The 16,461-nt window shown below is 50.7% G+C and overlaps 2 protein-coding genes across 2 annotated transcripts in view; both read right to left on the bottom strand.

Moving 5' to 3' along the window:
* Positions 1-835: 835 nt before the first annotated feature.
* On the bottom strand, positions 836-7,529 carry galnt11 (UDP-N-acetyl-alpha-D-galactosamine:polypeptide N-acetylgalactosaminyltransferase 11 (GalNAc-T11)). Its single transcript, XM_080489662.1, has 12 exons — positions 7,396-7,529; positions 6,292-6,557; positions 6,044-6,167; positions 3,979-4,145; positions 3,726-3,851; positions 3,359-3,608; positions 3,158-3,275; positions 2,892-3,044; positions 2,469-2,687; positions 1,699-1,803; positions 1,495-1,632; positions 836-1,416 (listed from the first exon to the last, which is right to left on the bottom strand). The coding sequence occupies exons 2-12, from the start codon at positions 6,509-6,511 to the stop codon at positions 1,285-1,287; spliced, it is 1,752 nt and encodes a 583-aa protein (XP_080345788.1). The 5' UTR covers positions 6,512-6,557; positions 7,396-7,529; the 3' UTR covers positions 836-1,284.
* Positions 7,530-14,502: 6,973 nt separating this feature from the next.
* The window catches only part of LOC308125941 (histone-lysine N-methyltransferase 2C-like), a 52,388-nt gene continuing 50,429 nt past the window's right edge, over positions 14,503-16,461 (bottom strand). The window contains exons 71-75 of the mRNA XM_080489985.1: positions 16,141-16,342; positions 15,946-16,062; positions 15,516-15,589; positions 15,317-15,425; positions 14,503-15,173 (exon numbers count right to left, since the gene is read on the bottom strand). Of these exons, the coding sequence (XP_080346111.1) occupies positions 15,081-15,173; positions 15,317-15,425; positions 15,516-15,589; positions 15,946-16,062; positions 16,141-16,342 (595 nt within the window). The 3' untranslated portion in view covers positions 14,503-15,080. The remainder of the gene's footprint in view (positions 15,174-15,316; positions 15,426-15,515; positions 15,590-15,945; positions 16,063-16,140; positions 16,343-16,461) is intronic.

Raw genomic sequence — 16,461 nt, 5'->3', positions numbered from 1 at the left:
GTTTGTGTGTGTGTGTGTGTGTGTGTGTGTTACCAGGTTCCGGTATGTGAGAAATCAAATCATTTTACTGACACACTTAGACTTTGAAACTCGACCTGAGTGAAAACACGATTAACTTTAACACCGAGCAGCTCAGGTCACATGATCTCTGTCGACCAATCACAAATCAAGAACTGGAGGGTCAAGGTGTTTGTAGTCCTCAAACAGTGAAGTCTTCAGCCTGTGTTGGACTGACTGGAGGAATGTTCTGGAAACGTTCTGAACGTGTTTCTGTGTGTGTTTCGGTTGTTTGTTTTTTTTCCGCAGAAACAGTGAAAACGATGTAGTTTGCATGTCGTGTTTTCAAACATCAAAACGCAACAGAAGTTTTATATATTTTCACTTAAAATGTTTTTTGGGTGAATCGTAAGTGTGTGTGTGTGTGTGTGTGTGAGTATCACATAAGAGTTCCGACGCCACCGCCACCGCAGCAAATGCCAGCCCGATCAATACAGAGAACAGACAGAGAGATCTAACAGGTCATTTAGTGTGTGTGTGTGTGTGTGTGTGTGACAGCTGAATGAACTCCAAACTATGACGACCACCACACACACAGACACACACACACACAGCAGTGTAATGTGACATCATGCAGTCTGAGCAGGTGTCAGTTGATTGGACGAGCCAATCCAATCAACTTCCTCATGAATTCATGTTTACAAACCCTGGGAAACTTTATTGATCTGCTGTGTGTGTGTGTGTGTGTGTGTGTGTGTGTGTGTGTGTGTGTGTGTGTGTGTGTGTGTGTGTGTGTGTAGACCTGCATCACTGAGATCAATAAGGTTCATTCCAGTTTGTGATTAAGTCTAATTGATGATGTCAAATGAAACAGCAAAATAATTAACTTTGTTCTCTCCAACACACACACACACACACACACACACACACACACACACACACACACACACACACACACACACACACACACACACACACACACACACACACACACACACACACACACACACACACACACACACACACGAGGGTCATCATGGTGATGGAGGTGTGTCCTGGTCTCCATGACAACGGTTTTATTGTTGAAATAAGTTTAAAAAGTCTGAAGACACAAACACTTGTTACTCCTAAAAACACATAAAACACAGCGGAAAGTCCTGGAAGATGGTGCAGGAAGGTCCTGGAAGGTCCTGGAAGGTCTGACTGAGCAGCTTCAGTTCACTTATAAAGACATAAAACTTCTTGTCCTCTTTGAGATGGAACCTCCTGAGTCCTGCTGAGACCTCGTCACAGCTCCAGCTGCCACTGCTGGTCCTGGGAGGAGTCACATATCGCCATGGAGACGTAACCTTTGGGTCCGATTGGCTGAGCAACGGCCAGACACTGACCGACTGACACCTGGTACAGTCGGTTGACCTTCTGAGGAGAGAGACAGAGAGAGAGTGCGTCAGTGTGTGTGAGAGTGTGTCAGATCGTGTTTCAGTGTGCGTGCCTCACCCCCAGGCTCCACTGCTGCGACCCTCCTGATCCGTGACACTTCATGAGTCTGGGCGGGTCGAAGGTTCGAACCTCGGAGACGTCGAGGCAGAGCAGCGCGGCGAGCAGCAGCTGACCGTCCTCGTCGTAGCTCCACTCCTGCAGGGCGCACAGTCAGCTAGGTGTGTGTGTCGGTGTGTGTGTCGGTGTGTGTGTCGGACTCACCTGCTCTGGGTCTCGAGGGTCACATGGCCGCAGCACCACGGCGCCGCCCTTCTGGCTGGCCCGGCCCTGCGCCGACAAGCATCGCCCGGTTGCTAGGTTACGAATCTGCAGGAAAGAAATGTGACGCTGAAGGGGTGTGGCTAGTACGTAACAAATAGGTGTATGACAGGGCGGGGCCAGTACAAAAACAGGTGTGTGAGGGGGTAGGGCCAGTACAAAAACAGGTGTGAGGGGGCGGGGCCAGTACAGAGACAGGTATGAGGGGGCGGGGCCAGTACATGACAGACAGGGCCCGTATTCACAAAGTATCCCGTATTCACAAAGTATCCTCAGGCTAAAAGTCACTCTTAGTGACGTCACTCTTAAAAAAAAATCTTAGAATTCCTTCAGTTTGAAGGTTTTTCTCAGAACCTCGCCTGACGAAGGTAAAAATAATTCACAAAGCATCTTAAGCCCCAAGAGAGCTTCTGAGGGGGAAAACCACTAAAAGGACTTTTTAGAAAGCCTAAAAGTTTCTTAAAGAGACAAGATGGTGGAAAGACAAAGAGAAAGGAAAGATGTTCTCCGTTCGTTTAACGATAATGATCTAATGACGCTACGCTCATGTTTGTGGTCGAGCTCAGCGAAGCAAAACAATAATCAAGTTGCTCTTAGAAACTTCCTCAGTCACTTTGGAGCCGAGGTTCGGAGATGTTGGCTGAAGTTAGGAGCTCTGAGAGACTCAGACGCTTCCTGAATACGGGCCCAGGTGTTGAGGTGCGTTCAGGTACCCGTCCCCGCTGCAGGACTTTGGGCCGCCGCAGGCCCTTGTTGATGAAGACTGGCTGCTGCGGTTTGTTGCCGTTGGCGACGGTCTGCATCTCGGGATACACAGTGTTCAGGTACCATCGGAATGAGCGGCAGCCCAAACGCTGACGGAGCGCCACACGCTCACTGATGTCACCGAAACTCCGCCCACGCAACTCAGGACGCAGAGACAGATACTGCTCCTGATTGGACCAGAAAGACAGGGTCAGTGCGCACACACACACACACACACACACACACACACACACACACACACACACACACACACACACACACACACACACACACACACACACACACACACACACACACACACACACACACACACACACACACACACACACACACACACACACACACACACACACACACACACACACACACACCTTGTACTCGTCCATCCACACATGCGCCAGCCGCAGTGAATTATGGGCCATGGTGTCCTGCCCCCCCGGGGAGCCGTATGGCCGCCGCTTCCGGAAGATATGTCCGACCCTGGAGCATGGGATGATGAGCAGCTGACCACCGCACATCCAGATCTGAGGGAACAGTCGGAGTGAGAACAGTCGGAGTGAGAACAGTCGGAGTGACGACAGTCAAAATTGAGGACCGTCAGAGTGAGAACAGTCGGACTGAAAACATTCATTCTCACCCTGAAGGAGATCTCCAGGTTCTCCCCGCCCCAGATGTCCATCCCGGCGTCGTACTGTCCGAGCTCATTGAAGAACTTCCTGTTGATGGCAAACAGTCCGCCTGCCATGGTGGGAGACCTGGGGGAGGGGGGGGGGGGGTTTAGGTGATTTGGTTACTTGATGGCTTGGTTTTAGTTACCTGACGAGTCGGTTCTGGTTACCTGATAGGTCCGGTGGCTCCTCCAGGGCCGCTCAGCTCTGAGGGGGGGACGGGGTCCCACTTGAAGTGCAGCCCCCAGTTAAAGCCCCCCCGGACCAGGGGGGAGGGGGAGTAGGCCAGCGTGTCGGCGGAGATGATGTCGATGACGGGGCAGACCACTGTCCGGCGGTCCTTCTGGACCGGCGCCAGCAGAGGCTCCAGCCAGGCCCGGTTCACCTCGCAGTGGCTGTCCAGGAAGACCAGGACCTCACCTGCACACACACACACCTGCTCAGGTGGGGGGCCAGGAAGACGGCATTACAGATTACACAGGACAGATTACAGATTACACAGGACAAATTACAGATTACACAGGACAGATTACAGACCGGTGGCGTGTGAGGCTCCGATCATCCGTCCTCGGATTAGTCCTTCTCTCTTCTGGTTTCTCACCAGCCTCACTTTGGGTGGAAGATCATCTCGAATCAGACGGTCCAGATCGTCTTTCAGCTCATCTGGAACACACACACACGTGCCCATGTACACTGCAGCTGAGGGGTCGTGTGTGTGTGTGTGTGTGTGTGTGTGTGTGTGAGTGTGAGTGTGAGTGTGTGTGTTTGTGTGTGTGTGTGTGTGCGCTACCCAGCTCGCTGTGGTCGTCCACCAGGACAATTTCATGCAGCAGGACGGACGGCGTGCGGTCCAGGACGCTGTGAACTGTCCTCAGCAGGGCAGAGAGCGCCTCGTTGAAGAAACAGATCACTACGCTGGCAGTGGGCAGAGCCGGGGGGTAGGACCTGTCCTGACAACTGAAACACAGACACCGTCACCTGGTGGAGGTCTGTACTACGCCTGTTCATCTGTCCTCCACCTCTTGGTGCCACGGACACCAAGACTGGACTGTGAAGTGAGACTTTGTGAAGTTGGGGTGTAGTCTGGGTGTGGTAGGGGTGTAGTCCAGTGTAGTCAGTGGGTTGTCTGGGTGTCGTCAGTGGGTAGTCCGGTGTAGTTAGTGGGTAGTCGCGGTGTAGTCAAGTGTAGTTAGTGGGTAGTCTGGGTGAAGTTGGGGTCTAGTCAAGGTGTAGTAGGGGTGTAGTCAGTGGGTAGTCGGGGTGTAGTTGGAGTGTAGTCCAGTGTAGTGAGTGGGTAGTCGAGGAGTAGTCAGTGGGTAGTCCGGGTGTAGTCAGTAAGTAGTTGGGGTGTAGTCAAGGGGAAGTCAGGTGTAGTTAGTGGGTAGTCTGGGTGAAGTTGGGGTGTAGTCCGGTGTAGTCAGTGGGTAGTCGGGGTAAGGTTGGGGTGTAGTCTGGTTGAAGTTGGGGTCTAATCAAGGTGTAGTAGGGGTGTAGTCCGGTGTAGTGAGTGGGTAGTCGAGGTGTAGTCAGGTGTAGTTAGTGGGTAGTACGGGTGTAGTCAGTAAGTAGTTAGGGTGTAGTCAGTAAGTAGTTGGGGTGTAGTCAAGGGGAAGTCAGGTGTAGTTAGTGGGTAGTCTGGTTGAAGTTGGGGTGTAGTCCGGTGTAGTTAGTGGGTAGTCGGGGTGAGGTTGTGGTGTAGTGAGTGGGTAGTTGGGGTGTAGTCAGTGAGTAGTTGGGGTGTAGTCAAGGGGAAGTCAGGTGTAGTAGTAGGGGTGTAGTCAGGTGTAGTTATTGGGTAGTTGAGGCGAAGTCAGGTGTAGTTAGAGGGTAGTCGGTGTGAAGTCAGGTGTAGTCAGTAGGTAGTCGGGGTGTAGCTAGGTGTAGTCCGGTGTAGTCAGTGGGGAAACGGGGTGTAGGCAGTGAGTAGTCGTAGTGGAGTCAGTGGGTAGTCCGGTGTAGTCAGTGAGTAGTTGGGGTGTAGTCAGGTGTAGCTAGTGGGTAGTCGGGGTGATGCCAGGTGTAGTCAGTGGGTAGTCGTAGTGTAGTCAAGGGGAAGTCAGGTGTAGTCGGGGTGGAGTCAGTAGGTAGTCGGGGTGTAGTCAGTGGGTAGTCTTGGTGTAGTCAGTGGGTAGTCATGGTGTAGTCCGGTGTAGTCAGTGGGTATTCGGGGTGTAGTCAGTGGGTAGTTGGGGTGTAGTCAGGGTGTAGGCCGCTGTAGTCAGTGGGTAGTTGGGGTGTAGTCAGTGGGTAGTCGGGGTGGAGTCAGGTGTAGTTAGTGGGTATAGTCGGTGTGAAGTCAGTGGATAGTCGGGGTGTAGTGGGTGGGTAGTCCAGTGTAGTCAGGTGTAGTTAATGGGTAGTCAGTGTGAAGTCAGGTATAGTCAGTGGGTAGTCGGGGTGTAGTCCGGTGTACTCAATGGGTTGCTGTGGTGTAGTGCGGTGTAGTCAGTCTGTAGTCAGTGGGTAGTTGGGGTGTAGTCAGGTGTAGTCCGCTGTAGACAGTGGGTAGTCGGGGTGTAGTCAGTGGGTAGTCCGGTATGGTCCGGTGTATTCAGTCTGTAGTCAGTGGGTATTTGGGGTGTAGTCAGGTGTAGTCGGGGTGTAGTCCACTGTAGAAAGTGGGTAGTTGGGGCATAGTCAGTGGGTAGTCCGGGTGTAGTCCGGTGTAGACAGTGAGTAGTTCAGGTGTAGTCATGTGTAGTCAGTGGGTAGTCCAGGTGTAGACAGTGAGTAGTTGGGGTGTAGTCATGTGTAGTTAGTGGGTAGTCGGGGTGTAGTCAGGGGGTAGTTGGGGTGTAGTCCGTTGTAGTCAGTGTGTAGTCCGGGTGCAGTCGGTGACCCCGCGATGGCCTTACTGGGCGTCCCGGGTGTCGGGCAGCTCGCGGTGCGATCCGAGTCGGGTGGAGATCAGAACGTTGAAGGCGTGACGGTGATAACCGGAATCTCTGAGCTCCTGGTCAGCCTCGTTATAGATCATCCCTACACACACACACACACACACACACACACACACACACACACACACACACACACACACACACACACACGCTCGTAGTTTACGTAATGAGTCAAGCCCCACCTCCTGCAGTCTGCTGTCACTCACCCATCTCTGGAGACAGCTCAGCTCCCTGATTGGCTGGTGGGGGGCGGCGCCCCGGAGCCCGAGCCCCCAGGCCTCCTGTTATTGGCTGCTGGTGCTGCAGCGGCATGCGGCTGCGGTGTGACTCCGCCCCCAGTGAAAAGTAGAGGAAGAGGAGCAGCGACCAGGTGGCTGAGGTGGCGAGGCAGCCGTAGCAGAAGTAACGCAGCGTGACACTGGCCATGATGGCCCAGTGGGCGGAGCCTCACATCACAGAGACAGGAAGAATCCTGTAGAGGTCAGAGGGCACAGGGTCAAAGGTCAGGGGGTCAGGGTTCACTCTGGTCCCTGGCGAATGAAGACAACGAGATCTGGTCATGCAGGGGGTCTAGTTCCAGCCCAGCTGATGAAACGGTTCCTGAAGGTCTGACGAGACTCTTGGAGCCTCGAACCTCCTTTAGGGTCCTGGACTAGAGAGGATCCATCCTCCGGTTCCTCTGGTGAGTCTCTGTTCCTCCTGGTGAGTGTCTGGTCCTCCTGATTGGCTGACACGATGACCAATCAGAGGCGGGAACACTTCCGTCTGGAGTCACCTCATCAGGTGACTTTCGTGTGACTTGTCAGCAGGTCCAACAATGATCTACCATCCTGGAACTGCATACCTCACCTCACCTCTCTGACCCTGGTTCTGCAGGTTCTGGTCGGATACTGGTTCTACATGTTCTGGTCTGACCCTGGTTCTGACGGTTCTGGTCAGACCCTGGTTCTGCAGCTTCTCCTCTGACCCTGGTTCTGACGGTTCTGGTCTGACCCTGGTTCTGCAGGTACTCCTCTGACCCTGGTTCTGCAGGTTCTGGTCCTGACAGATTAAAGTTAATCTGACCTAAATCAGACTAAACAGGTTGTTGTGACGGAACAGGCCCAGGGTCTGGAGATGCAGTGAATCAAGCTCAATATTGAAGCTTCACGTCTCTTGTCACGCGCCTCGCGCACGGTCCCGCGGAACCGTCCGATAATGGAACCCAGGGGTAGCTTAGCCACAGCTAGTTGCAGCTCACTGCGGCGTAGCCGCAGAGCAGCGCGTCTAAACCCGGACACTCGGTGCTGACAGAGCCGCGCGGTACTCACCAGTCCCCCGGCCCGGCGGCACTCCGGCAGCGGGGCACGAGCCTTCAGTCTGCGCTCCGGTAGCCGCGCGCTCAAAACACGCAACTTCTCTACGGACTTCTGAATGGGTCCACACGTCACTGCCTACGTCACACGGACCGCCCACAACCGTCAACGTCACTCAACGTCGCAACACGGACGCAGATCCCGTGGAATAGAATAGTAGCAGCTATAATAAAGATATAATACGTATATAGTTGCTGAATTACGTTCATTTCGTCATCTTAAATGTTTGTTGTAGTTTGTTTTTTTTACCAACAAGGTGGCGGTAAAAAAGAAATGATCACTTACATATACATTTATCTAATTATCTGCTTGTAGACACTCTATGTTCCGTATGTCACTATAATTGTACAATGTGGAGGAGCTGTGAACACATTTCTCCATCTAATTTAACAGCTTTCAATTTAAACAAACCAGGTTCCAGCGGAACCAAGACCGAATCTGCAGCAGCACAGAACAGCCTGCAGAAACACAGTGAGCAGTGAGAAGCAGCAGCAGCAAACATCAGGACCATAATGCAGCAGAGCAGCAGCTGAATAAAAACACTTGACCTCTCCAGGCTCTCCTGGTTTTCCAGGCTGGGAGTCTCTGATGAGGCTGGTCATATCAATTTACTGACAACTTCCCTCTCATGGCCTCCAGAGAGCTGATTAGTCTGTTTGGGTCTATTGAGGATCTCTGTGCCATTTTCAACAGTCCAGGGTTTGAAGAAGAGCGCCCCCTACTGGCAGTGCTGACAGGTAACACACTGACATCTCCCTCTTACAAGATTCATCAGTGAACGAGCTGAGCTGCTCTTCTTCATCAATCCTCTCAATCCTCCAATTTGATCCTGAAAATCTTCCTCTAGATCAGAGATTCGATTCAATCTTTTAATTTTTACCATCGAACCAGACGAGCTCCAGAAGCCAACAATTACTGAAAACCTGAAGGAACTTCATGACAGCCTGTTTGTGGAATACTTTATTATTTTCTCTAACAAGGGCTTCGGTTTCAGAGGATAAACTCTTTAGTTTTGCCAGTGTTTCACCCCAGAAGATGAATTAAGCTCTAATTCTGTTTATTGCTTCTATTAATGTAAGTTAAAATAAAACAATCTGTGTTTTCTTTGAGGTTTTTACAGTTTTCTTGGTCGACTGGCCGGATTGGAGCCTCTTTAGGACCAGTTTTGGTCCACAGGCTTTATGTTTAATACTCCTACCTTAAAAACAAACCAGGCCCTGGTTGGAACCACTGCTGTGGACCACCTGGATGTTTCCTCTGGAGATCAGCTGATCCTGGACAGAGATCTTATATGGAGAAACGTGATGATGATAAACCCTCATGTGTAAGAAGCAGTGGAGGAGTGATGGAGGAGGATCATCATGGCTGACTCCTGGTTCACTGGAGGCAACATGGTGGTGTGAGTTTCAGCTCCACGTCTCAGATTCACTCCAGAAACCAGGTGAGGCTCACTGGTCGTTATTTTATTGTGGCAGAGAGGTGATGAAGCCCTGATGGGATCAGGTGTGCTGCCTCACCTCTCTGCTACATGAGGAGCCGCCCGGAGTGACACAGTGCTGCGGGACTTTTCAGTTTTAATTTTGGTTTTATTCAATAAAAAATCATGTTGACTGGAACGTCAGACTTCGTGCTTCTGTGTGTGGACCTGACGGTGTCGTGCTTCACTGCCACACTGGCTCCACTCCTCCAGTTCTGTGAAGCAGAGCCTCACTCACCGCCAGCCAATCAGCTCTGAGCACCTAAATGACGAGGTTAGTAGGCGGGGTTTCAGGCTTCAAGCTCCACTCGGTATCAAAATCACGTGATTGAATGAACGGAGCCACAGCCTGAGCATGAACACTTTACTGCATGCAATACACACTGCATGGTGAGGGGGGCGAGCTACACTAATGCAATACACACTGCATGGTTAGAGGTGTGAGCCAGACTAATGCAATACACACTGCATGGTGAGAGAGGGGCGAGCGACACTAATGCAATACACACTGCATGGTGAGAGAGGTGCAAGCCAGACTAATGCAATACACACTGCATGGTGAGGGGGGCGAGCTACACTAATGCAATACACACTGCATGTTGAGAGAGGGGCGAGCGACACAAATGCAATACACACTGCATGGTGAGAGAGGGGCGAGCAACACAAATGCAATACACACTGCATGGTGAGAGAGGGGCGAGCCAGACTAATGCAATACACACTGCATGGTGAGAGAGGTGAGAGCTACACTAATGCAATACACACTGCATGGTGAGAGAGGGGCAAGCTACACTAATGCAATACACACTGCATGTTGAGAGGGGCGAGCGACACAAATGCAATACACACTGCATGGTGAGAGAGGGGCGAGCAACACAAATGCAATACACACTGCATGGTGAGAGAGGGGCGAGCCAGACTAATGCAATACACACTGCATGGTGAGAGAGGTGAGAGCTACACTAATGCAATACACACTGCATGGTGAGAGAGGGGCAAGCTACACTAATGCAATACACACTGCATGGTGAGAGAGGGGCGAGTGACACAAATGCAATACACACTGCATGGTGAGAGAGGGGCGAGCCAGAATAATGCAATACACACTGCATGGTGAGAGAGGTGCGAGCGACACTAATGCAATACACACTGCATGGTGAGAGAGGTGCGAGCCAGACTAATGCAATACACACTGCATGGTGAGAGAGGGGCGAGCCAGACTAATGCAATACACACTGCATAGTGAGGGGGGCGAGCTACACTAATGCAATACACACTGCAACCAAAACATATGATCGGAAATACACCGCGCTCCAACCAAAACATGATTTTAACTACACTGCGCTCCACCCAAAACATGATTTTAACTACACTGCGCTCCACCCAAAACATGATTTGAACTACACCGCGCTCCACCCAAAACCTGATTTTAACTACACCGCGCTCCAACCAAAACATGATTTGAACTACACCGCGCTCCCAACTGACAGATGAACCAAATGTTTGATTTGTTTCAGAAATTCATCTCTACTTGGAGCCATGGCTGTTTTTGTGAATAGAATAATTGTTCTTTGGGGTTGAGACATCTTGTCAACCAATGGCGTCTCTTGATTTCAGGCTATAGGTGATGTTCACCTGAGAAGAGCAGCAGCCCTTTAGTCTCTACCTGGTGAGGAAGACAGACTGATCCATCAGTTCACGGTTAGTCGTTCAGTCAGTCCTGATGGAACTACATTGAAGCTTCTACAATACATGGCCTTCAGTTGTGACGGGCCACTGCTCTCTCTGACTGAATGAGAGTGTTAAGATCTGTCAGTCACTCACCCATTCAGCCAGTCACTCACCCATTCAGCCAGTCACTCACTCATTCAGCCAGTCATGTAAGGGATCAATAGTGTATTAATTGAGTTATAAAGAGAAATAAAGAATTGAGTGTTTCTGTTCATGAATAGTACCGATGGCAAAAAAAAGATAACATAGTAGGTATATAATTAGTTCTTGTTGAGAACAAATCTGGTCTCAGATCATTAGCACTTTGTGTTTTTATTATTATTTTAAGACTGCACTTAAATATGAGTCAGAATTTATGTGAGTTTAGCTTTACATGGATGTTGAACGTTTGTGGTTCTCGCCATTACACTATTTAACTTTTCATCATTTTGTCATTCTTTGAATATTGAATTTATAAAAATAAATGTTTTATTAGATTGAACAAAAAAATTTGATTTGAATGAACAAAAAAAATCATTGGCATGCATAATTACATTATGTAAATTTAAATTGGTTTAGTTGAATTTACTCACAAAAGCCACTTAATTTTAACCCCAAAATATTTGATTAGTCAATTTTTTTTTAATTAATTTATTTTGTAGAACCACTTGCCATAATAAAATTAATTAAATTCAACAAAACATTTTTTTCAGCGTAGTCTTTTTACAGGGATTAATATGAGTCCAAATTTGAACCTCTGACGTGTGAATAATTTTTAGAAAACATTAAACAACATACCTCCACCATCGGAACAATTTAGAACCAATTGTGAAAAACCTGTATCAACTGAACTTGTGGAAACCGAGAAATCTCCTGGGATTGTTGGTTTAACTACTGAAGTTTACTGAAGCTCCTCTAATGAAAATGTAGAAAGAAGAAACGTCGACAACAATGAAACGGGATTATTCAGCTTAATAACCAAATAAAGACCCAATTCCACCAGAAGACTGGAGAGCACTTACTCTACCACCATCTTAGCTCCGGGGATTCATACCAGTGACCTTCTCAGCCTCGTTCAACATGGACTGGAGCATTCTACCTCGCCGGTTGCTAAGGAGGAGTTTGCCACTATGGAGGGACTGGGTATCGTGGACTCACCTTTTCATATGGTCCCTAAATCTGATGGAAGTTTGAGGCCTTGTGAGGATTTCTGGCACCTCAACAACATCACTGCACATCATCGGTACCCCGTTCCACACATCCAAGACTTTTCCGTCCACCTGGCAGGGGATGTGATTCTTTCCCAGGTGGATTTGGTAAGAGGCTACCACTAGGTACCGGTCCATCCTCCGGACGTGGCCAAGACTGCAGTGATCACGCCATGTGGACTTTTTGCGTTCCTCGGGATGCCGTTTGGTCTTAAAGGTGCAGCTCAAACATTCCAGCGGTTGATGGACTCTGTTAAGGGGACTGCCTTTCCTGTTCATATATCTGGATGACATCCTAGTGGCCAGCACCTCACCTGAGGAGCTCCTGTTACACCTGCGTCAGCTCTTTAAGAGACTTTGTGATGGACTGATCGTGAACCAAACCAAGTGCTGTTTTGGACTGTTGGAAATTGAGTTTCTGGGTCACCATGTATCCTGACAGGGAGTGGTACCCTTACCGGCTAAGGTGAAAGCGATCACTGCCTTTCCAGGCCTTGAAACCATAAAGTCACTGCAGGAATTCCTGGGCATGGTGAACTTTTACAATCGCTTCATTGCACACGCAGCTCACCCGATGCGTCCCAAGGGGCAGAAAGGCCAAGCAGGACGTGAACTGGTCCCCAGAAAGGGACCTCTTGGCTCTCGCCATACGTCACTTTAGGTTTCTGTTAGAAAGTCGGCAGTTTACTGCTTTTGTGGACCATAAGCCCTCACCTTCGCCATGTCCAAGACCGCGGAGCCCTGATCTGGGCGGCAGCACCACCACCTCTCTGACATTTCAGAACTCACCACAGACATTCAGAATGTAGCTGGAAAAAACCATGCTGTGGCCGACTGCGTCTCCCAGGCACACGTGAACTCAGTTTACCTTGGAGTGGCTATGCTGCCATGGTCAGTGACCAGCAGACTGACTCTGACATCCAGGCCTTCAGGACAGCCGCCACAGGTTTACAGCTGCAGGATGTGGTGATCCAGGACAATGGCGCCACACTCCTTTGTGGCATGTCTACAGGACAGCCCCGCCCCACGGTACCTGCTGGCTGGCCACGGCAGGTTTTTGATGCTGGTGGGGGCAAAGGTTCATCTGGCCAGGTCTCAGGAAGGACGTCAGGAGCTGGGCGGCCTCCTGTGTGGCGTGTCCAAGGTACACCGTCACACCAAGGACCCCCTGGAGCCGTTCCTTATTCCTGACAGGAGGTACGATCATGTGCATATGGACTTGGGGGGTTGGCGCCCTCCCTACCAAGGCTTTACTGACCTCCTCACTATGGTGGACAGAACCACTAGGTGGCCGGAGGTCATCCCTCTCTCATCAACCACATCTGCTGAAGTGGCACGTGCCTTCATATCCACCTGGGTGGCCCGGTTCAGCACGCCATTGGACGTCACGTCAGACAGAGGCTCCCAGTTCACCTGAGCTGTGGACAGAGGTGGCCAAGAGCCTGGGAGGGCAGCGACACCGGACGACGGCTTTCAACCCTCAAGCCGATGGACTGTGTGAGCGTTTCCATCGCAGGATGAAAGCTGCTCGTTGAGCCACCCTCACGGACAGCAACTGGATCGACTGGCTGTCGTGGGTCATGTTGAGCCTGCGTTCGGCCCCGATGGAAGATCTGCAGAGCTGGTGTTTGTTCAGCTGCTGAGGGTCCCTGGAGAGTTCCTGGTAGAACCATCAGAACCCGGGTTGGTTACAGCCAGGAGACCAGAATCATTAGAACACTGGGTGGGTACAGCCAGGAGGCCAGAACCATTAGAACAGTGGGTGGGTACAGCCAGGAAGCCAGAACCATTAGAACAGTGCTTGGGTACAGCCAGGAGGCCAGAACCATTAGAACAGTGTGTGGGTACAGCCAGGAGGCCAGAACCATTAGAACAGTGCTTGGGTACAGCCAGGAGGCCAGAACCATTAGAACAGTGGGTGGGTACAGCCAGGAGGCCAGAACCATTAGAACACTGGGTGGGTACAGCCAGGAGGCCAGAACCATTAGAACCTTGGTTGGTTACAGCCAGGAGGCCAGAACCATTAGAACACTGGGTGGGTACAGCCAGGAGGCCAGAACCATTAGAACAGTGGGTGGGTACAGCCAGGAGGCCAGAACCATCAGAACACTGGGTGGGTACAGCCAGGAGGCCAGAACCATTAGAACAGTGGGTGGGTACAGCCAGGAGGCCAGAACCATCAGAACACTGGGTGGGTACAGCCAGGAGGCCAGAACCATCAGAACACTGGGTGGGTACAGCCAGGAGGTCGGTTGTCAAGGAGGCGGCCCTCATGTACGACCCAGTTCCAGCTCATCACTGCCCGCGCCGGTCCGATGTCCCGAAGAACCTGATGGCAGCTGAATATGTGTTCATTCTGCACGATGCCCACCGTTCCTCACTGCAGCCACTGCCTGAGGACGACCCGGTTCACCTGCTGGAGGCGGGGCCAAAGAACTTTCTGGTGGACATGGGGGTTAAACAGGTCCGGGTTTCAGTGGACCAGCTGAAACCTGCTCAGGTCATGGTGGAGGAGGAGGAGGAGGAGGAGCCAGTGGAGGGGGAGGAGGAGAAGAGCTGCAGGTTCGATCTCAGACGACCTGGACGGTTGAAGTGAATCTCTGACCGGGTCCAGGTCTCACCTGGTCGTCAGGAGAAGCAGGAAGTGAAGCTGTGAAGGTTAAAGTTCAGAGTCTCCAAGATGTAAAATAGTTTATTTTCTGTAAAGTTTCACAAAAACACACATGATGGAGTTTCATGTTCAGTCCAGAATAAAAAAAACAGTCAGCAGGACACACCCCCGGCCACCGCGGCCAATCAGCACACAGGGGGCGGAGTCGGCTTTCAGCTATAGTACACAAATTTACATGCTGCCACTCCGGACTTCGAACGCACCGCAGCCGTAAAAAATAGCTTCATTTAGTAATAAATACAAAAGAAATCTCTTATTTTACAGAAGATTCACCACTGGGGGGGTCCTCCTGGAATCAAGTATGATTTTGTCTTTTTCTTTAGTTTTTTGTGTTTTAGTGCAACTCAACCGAAGCTCCTGCGCCGGCTTGTTTCTACACAATGTACACACAGAGGACCAGCCTCTTCTCTAGCCTCGCCCACCCACATATATAACCCCGCCCCATGTGTCAATCAACCTCTCATCATCTTAATCATCATGATCCATGAAGGTTTCTTTACATCTGATATGACATTCAACTCTGTCTACCCAGAGTGTGTGTGTGTGTGTGTGCGTGTGTGTGTGTGTGTTCAGTTCAGTTCATCCATTTGCGACAGTTGACCGCTCCACAGTGACACGGGATCTTGTGTTGATCGTCCTCCAGATCAAACTTGTAGTCGTAACTCAACTGGAGAAGAAGAACATGAAGTTAGTGTCCACACACAGACACCACAGACACACAGACACCACAGACACACAGACACCACAGACACACAGACACACAGACACACAGACACACAGACACCACAGACACCACAGACACACAGCTACCTCCTCTCCTCTCTGGATCCGTCTGCAGGAGCTGATGATGATCTTGTTCTCCTTCTCCACAGTCACCACTTCAGTGATGCAGTTTGGAGAACATGAGTGGTTGATGTACCTGAGAGACAGAGACAGACACAGAGACACACACACACTTTCAGACAGGTGAATGATGACAAGAAACAGGTCAAAGGTCAGTGAGACTCACCTTGCAGGTCCTCCTGTGATGGTGGCGTCGATCACAAAGTCATTGTCGATCCGAAACATGTACACACCACGGTTCTACACACACACACACACACACACACACACACACACACACACACACACACACACACACACACACACACACACACACACACACACACACACACACACACACACACACACACACACACACACACACACACACACACACACACACACACACACACACACACACACACACACACACACACACACACACACACACGAGTACATTCAACATTTCGCATTATACAGATACTGTGTCAGTATTCTCATGCATTTTTATTTTTTTACTTTATGTATTTCCTCTTTTCTCTCTCACTCTCTGACAACTGCATGCTGTGTGTGTGTGTGTGTGTGTCAGAGTGAGTATCAGAGAGTACCAGTATTACCTGGGACTCATACAGTCTCTCCTTGCGATTGGCCACTTCGCTCCTGATGATGGTTCCAATGTACTCGATTACCATGGTACACTTTTCAATGTCTCTGGCTGCATAAAGACCCAGACCCTGTGGGGGAGGGGACAACGGTACTGCAGTAACGAGAGTACTCTAGAACAGTATTGTAGTACTAGGACTAAAGCGTACCTGTATGCGGGAGCGGGCCAGGTACACGTTGCTCTTCCAATCAGCCTTCATGCGGCGATACTGAGACGACTTGGAGTGCCGTCCTTGATGAGCTGCAGAAACAGAGTCACCAGGAGACAAGGAGAGCACACCAGGGACCAGACCCACGATGGAGCCCACCGAGCCCTGGCACCGCGGGGCCAGCAGGGTGAGGAGGAGGGGCCTGGAGGGGAGAGGAGGGTCTGTTACTGCAGAGCAAGAGGGGGGGTGGGTCTGTTACTAGAGGGTGAGGGGGGGGGGTCGGGCAGGATAGGGGGTGGGTCTGTTACTGCAGGGTGAGGA

Source organism: Lipophrys pholis, assembly GCF_963383615.2.
Source record: "Lipophrys pholis genome assembly, chromosome: 20".
Classification (NCBI taxonomy): domain Eukaryota; kingdom Metazoa; phylum Chordata; class Actinopteri; order Blenniiformes; family Blenniidae; genus Lipophrys; species Lipophrys pholis.
This window is presented reverse-complemented; position numbering and strand designations above follow the sequence as displayed.

Bases quoted from the DNA above. Each gene is read 5' to 3' on its own strand.
- galnt11 (XM_080489662.1), bottom strand. From the start codon at position 6,511: ATGGCCAGTGTCACGCTGCGTTACTTCTGCTACGGCTGCCTCGCCACC. The intron at 3,045-3,157 runs GTGAGAATGAAT...CTGTTCCCTCAG, and splicing joins ACCTGGAGATCTCCTTCAGG to ATCTGGATGTGCGGTGGTCA. The intron at 2,688-2,891 runs GTGTGTGTGTGT...TGGTCCAATCAG, and splicing joins TGTGGATGGACGAGTACAAG to GAGCAGTATCTGTCTCTGCG.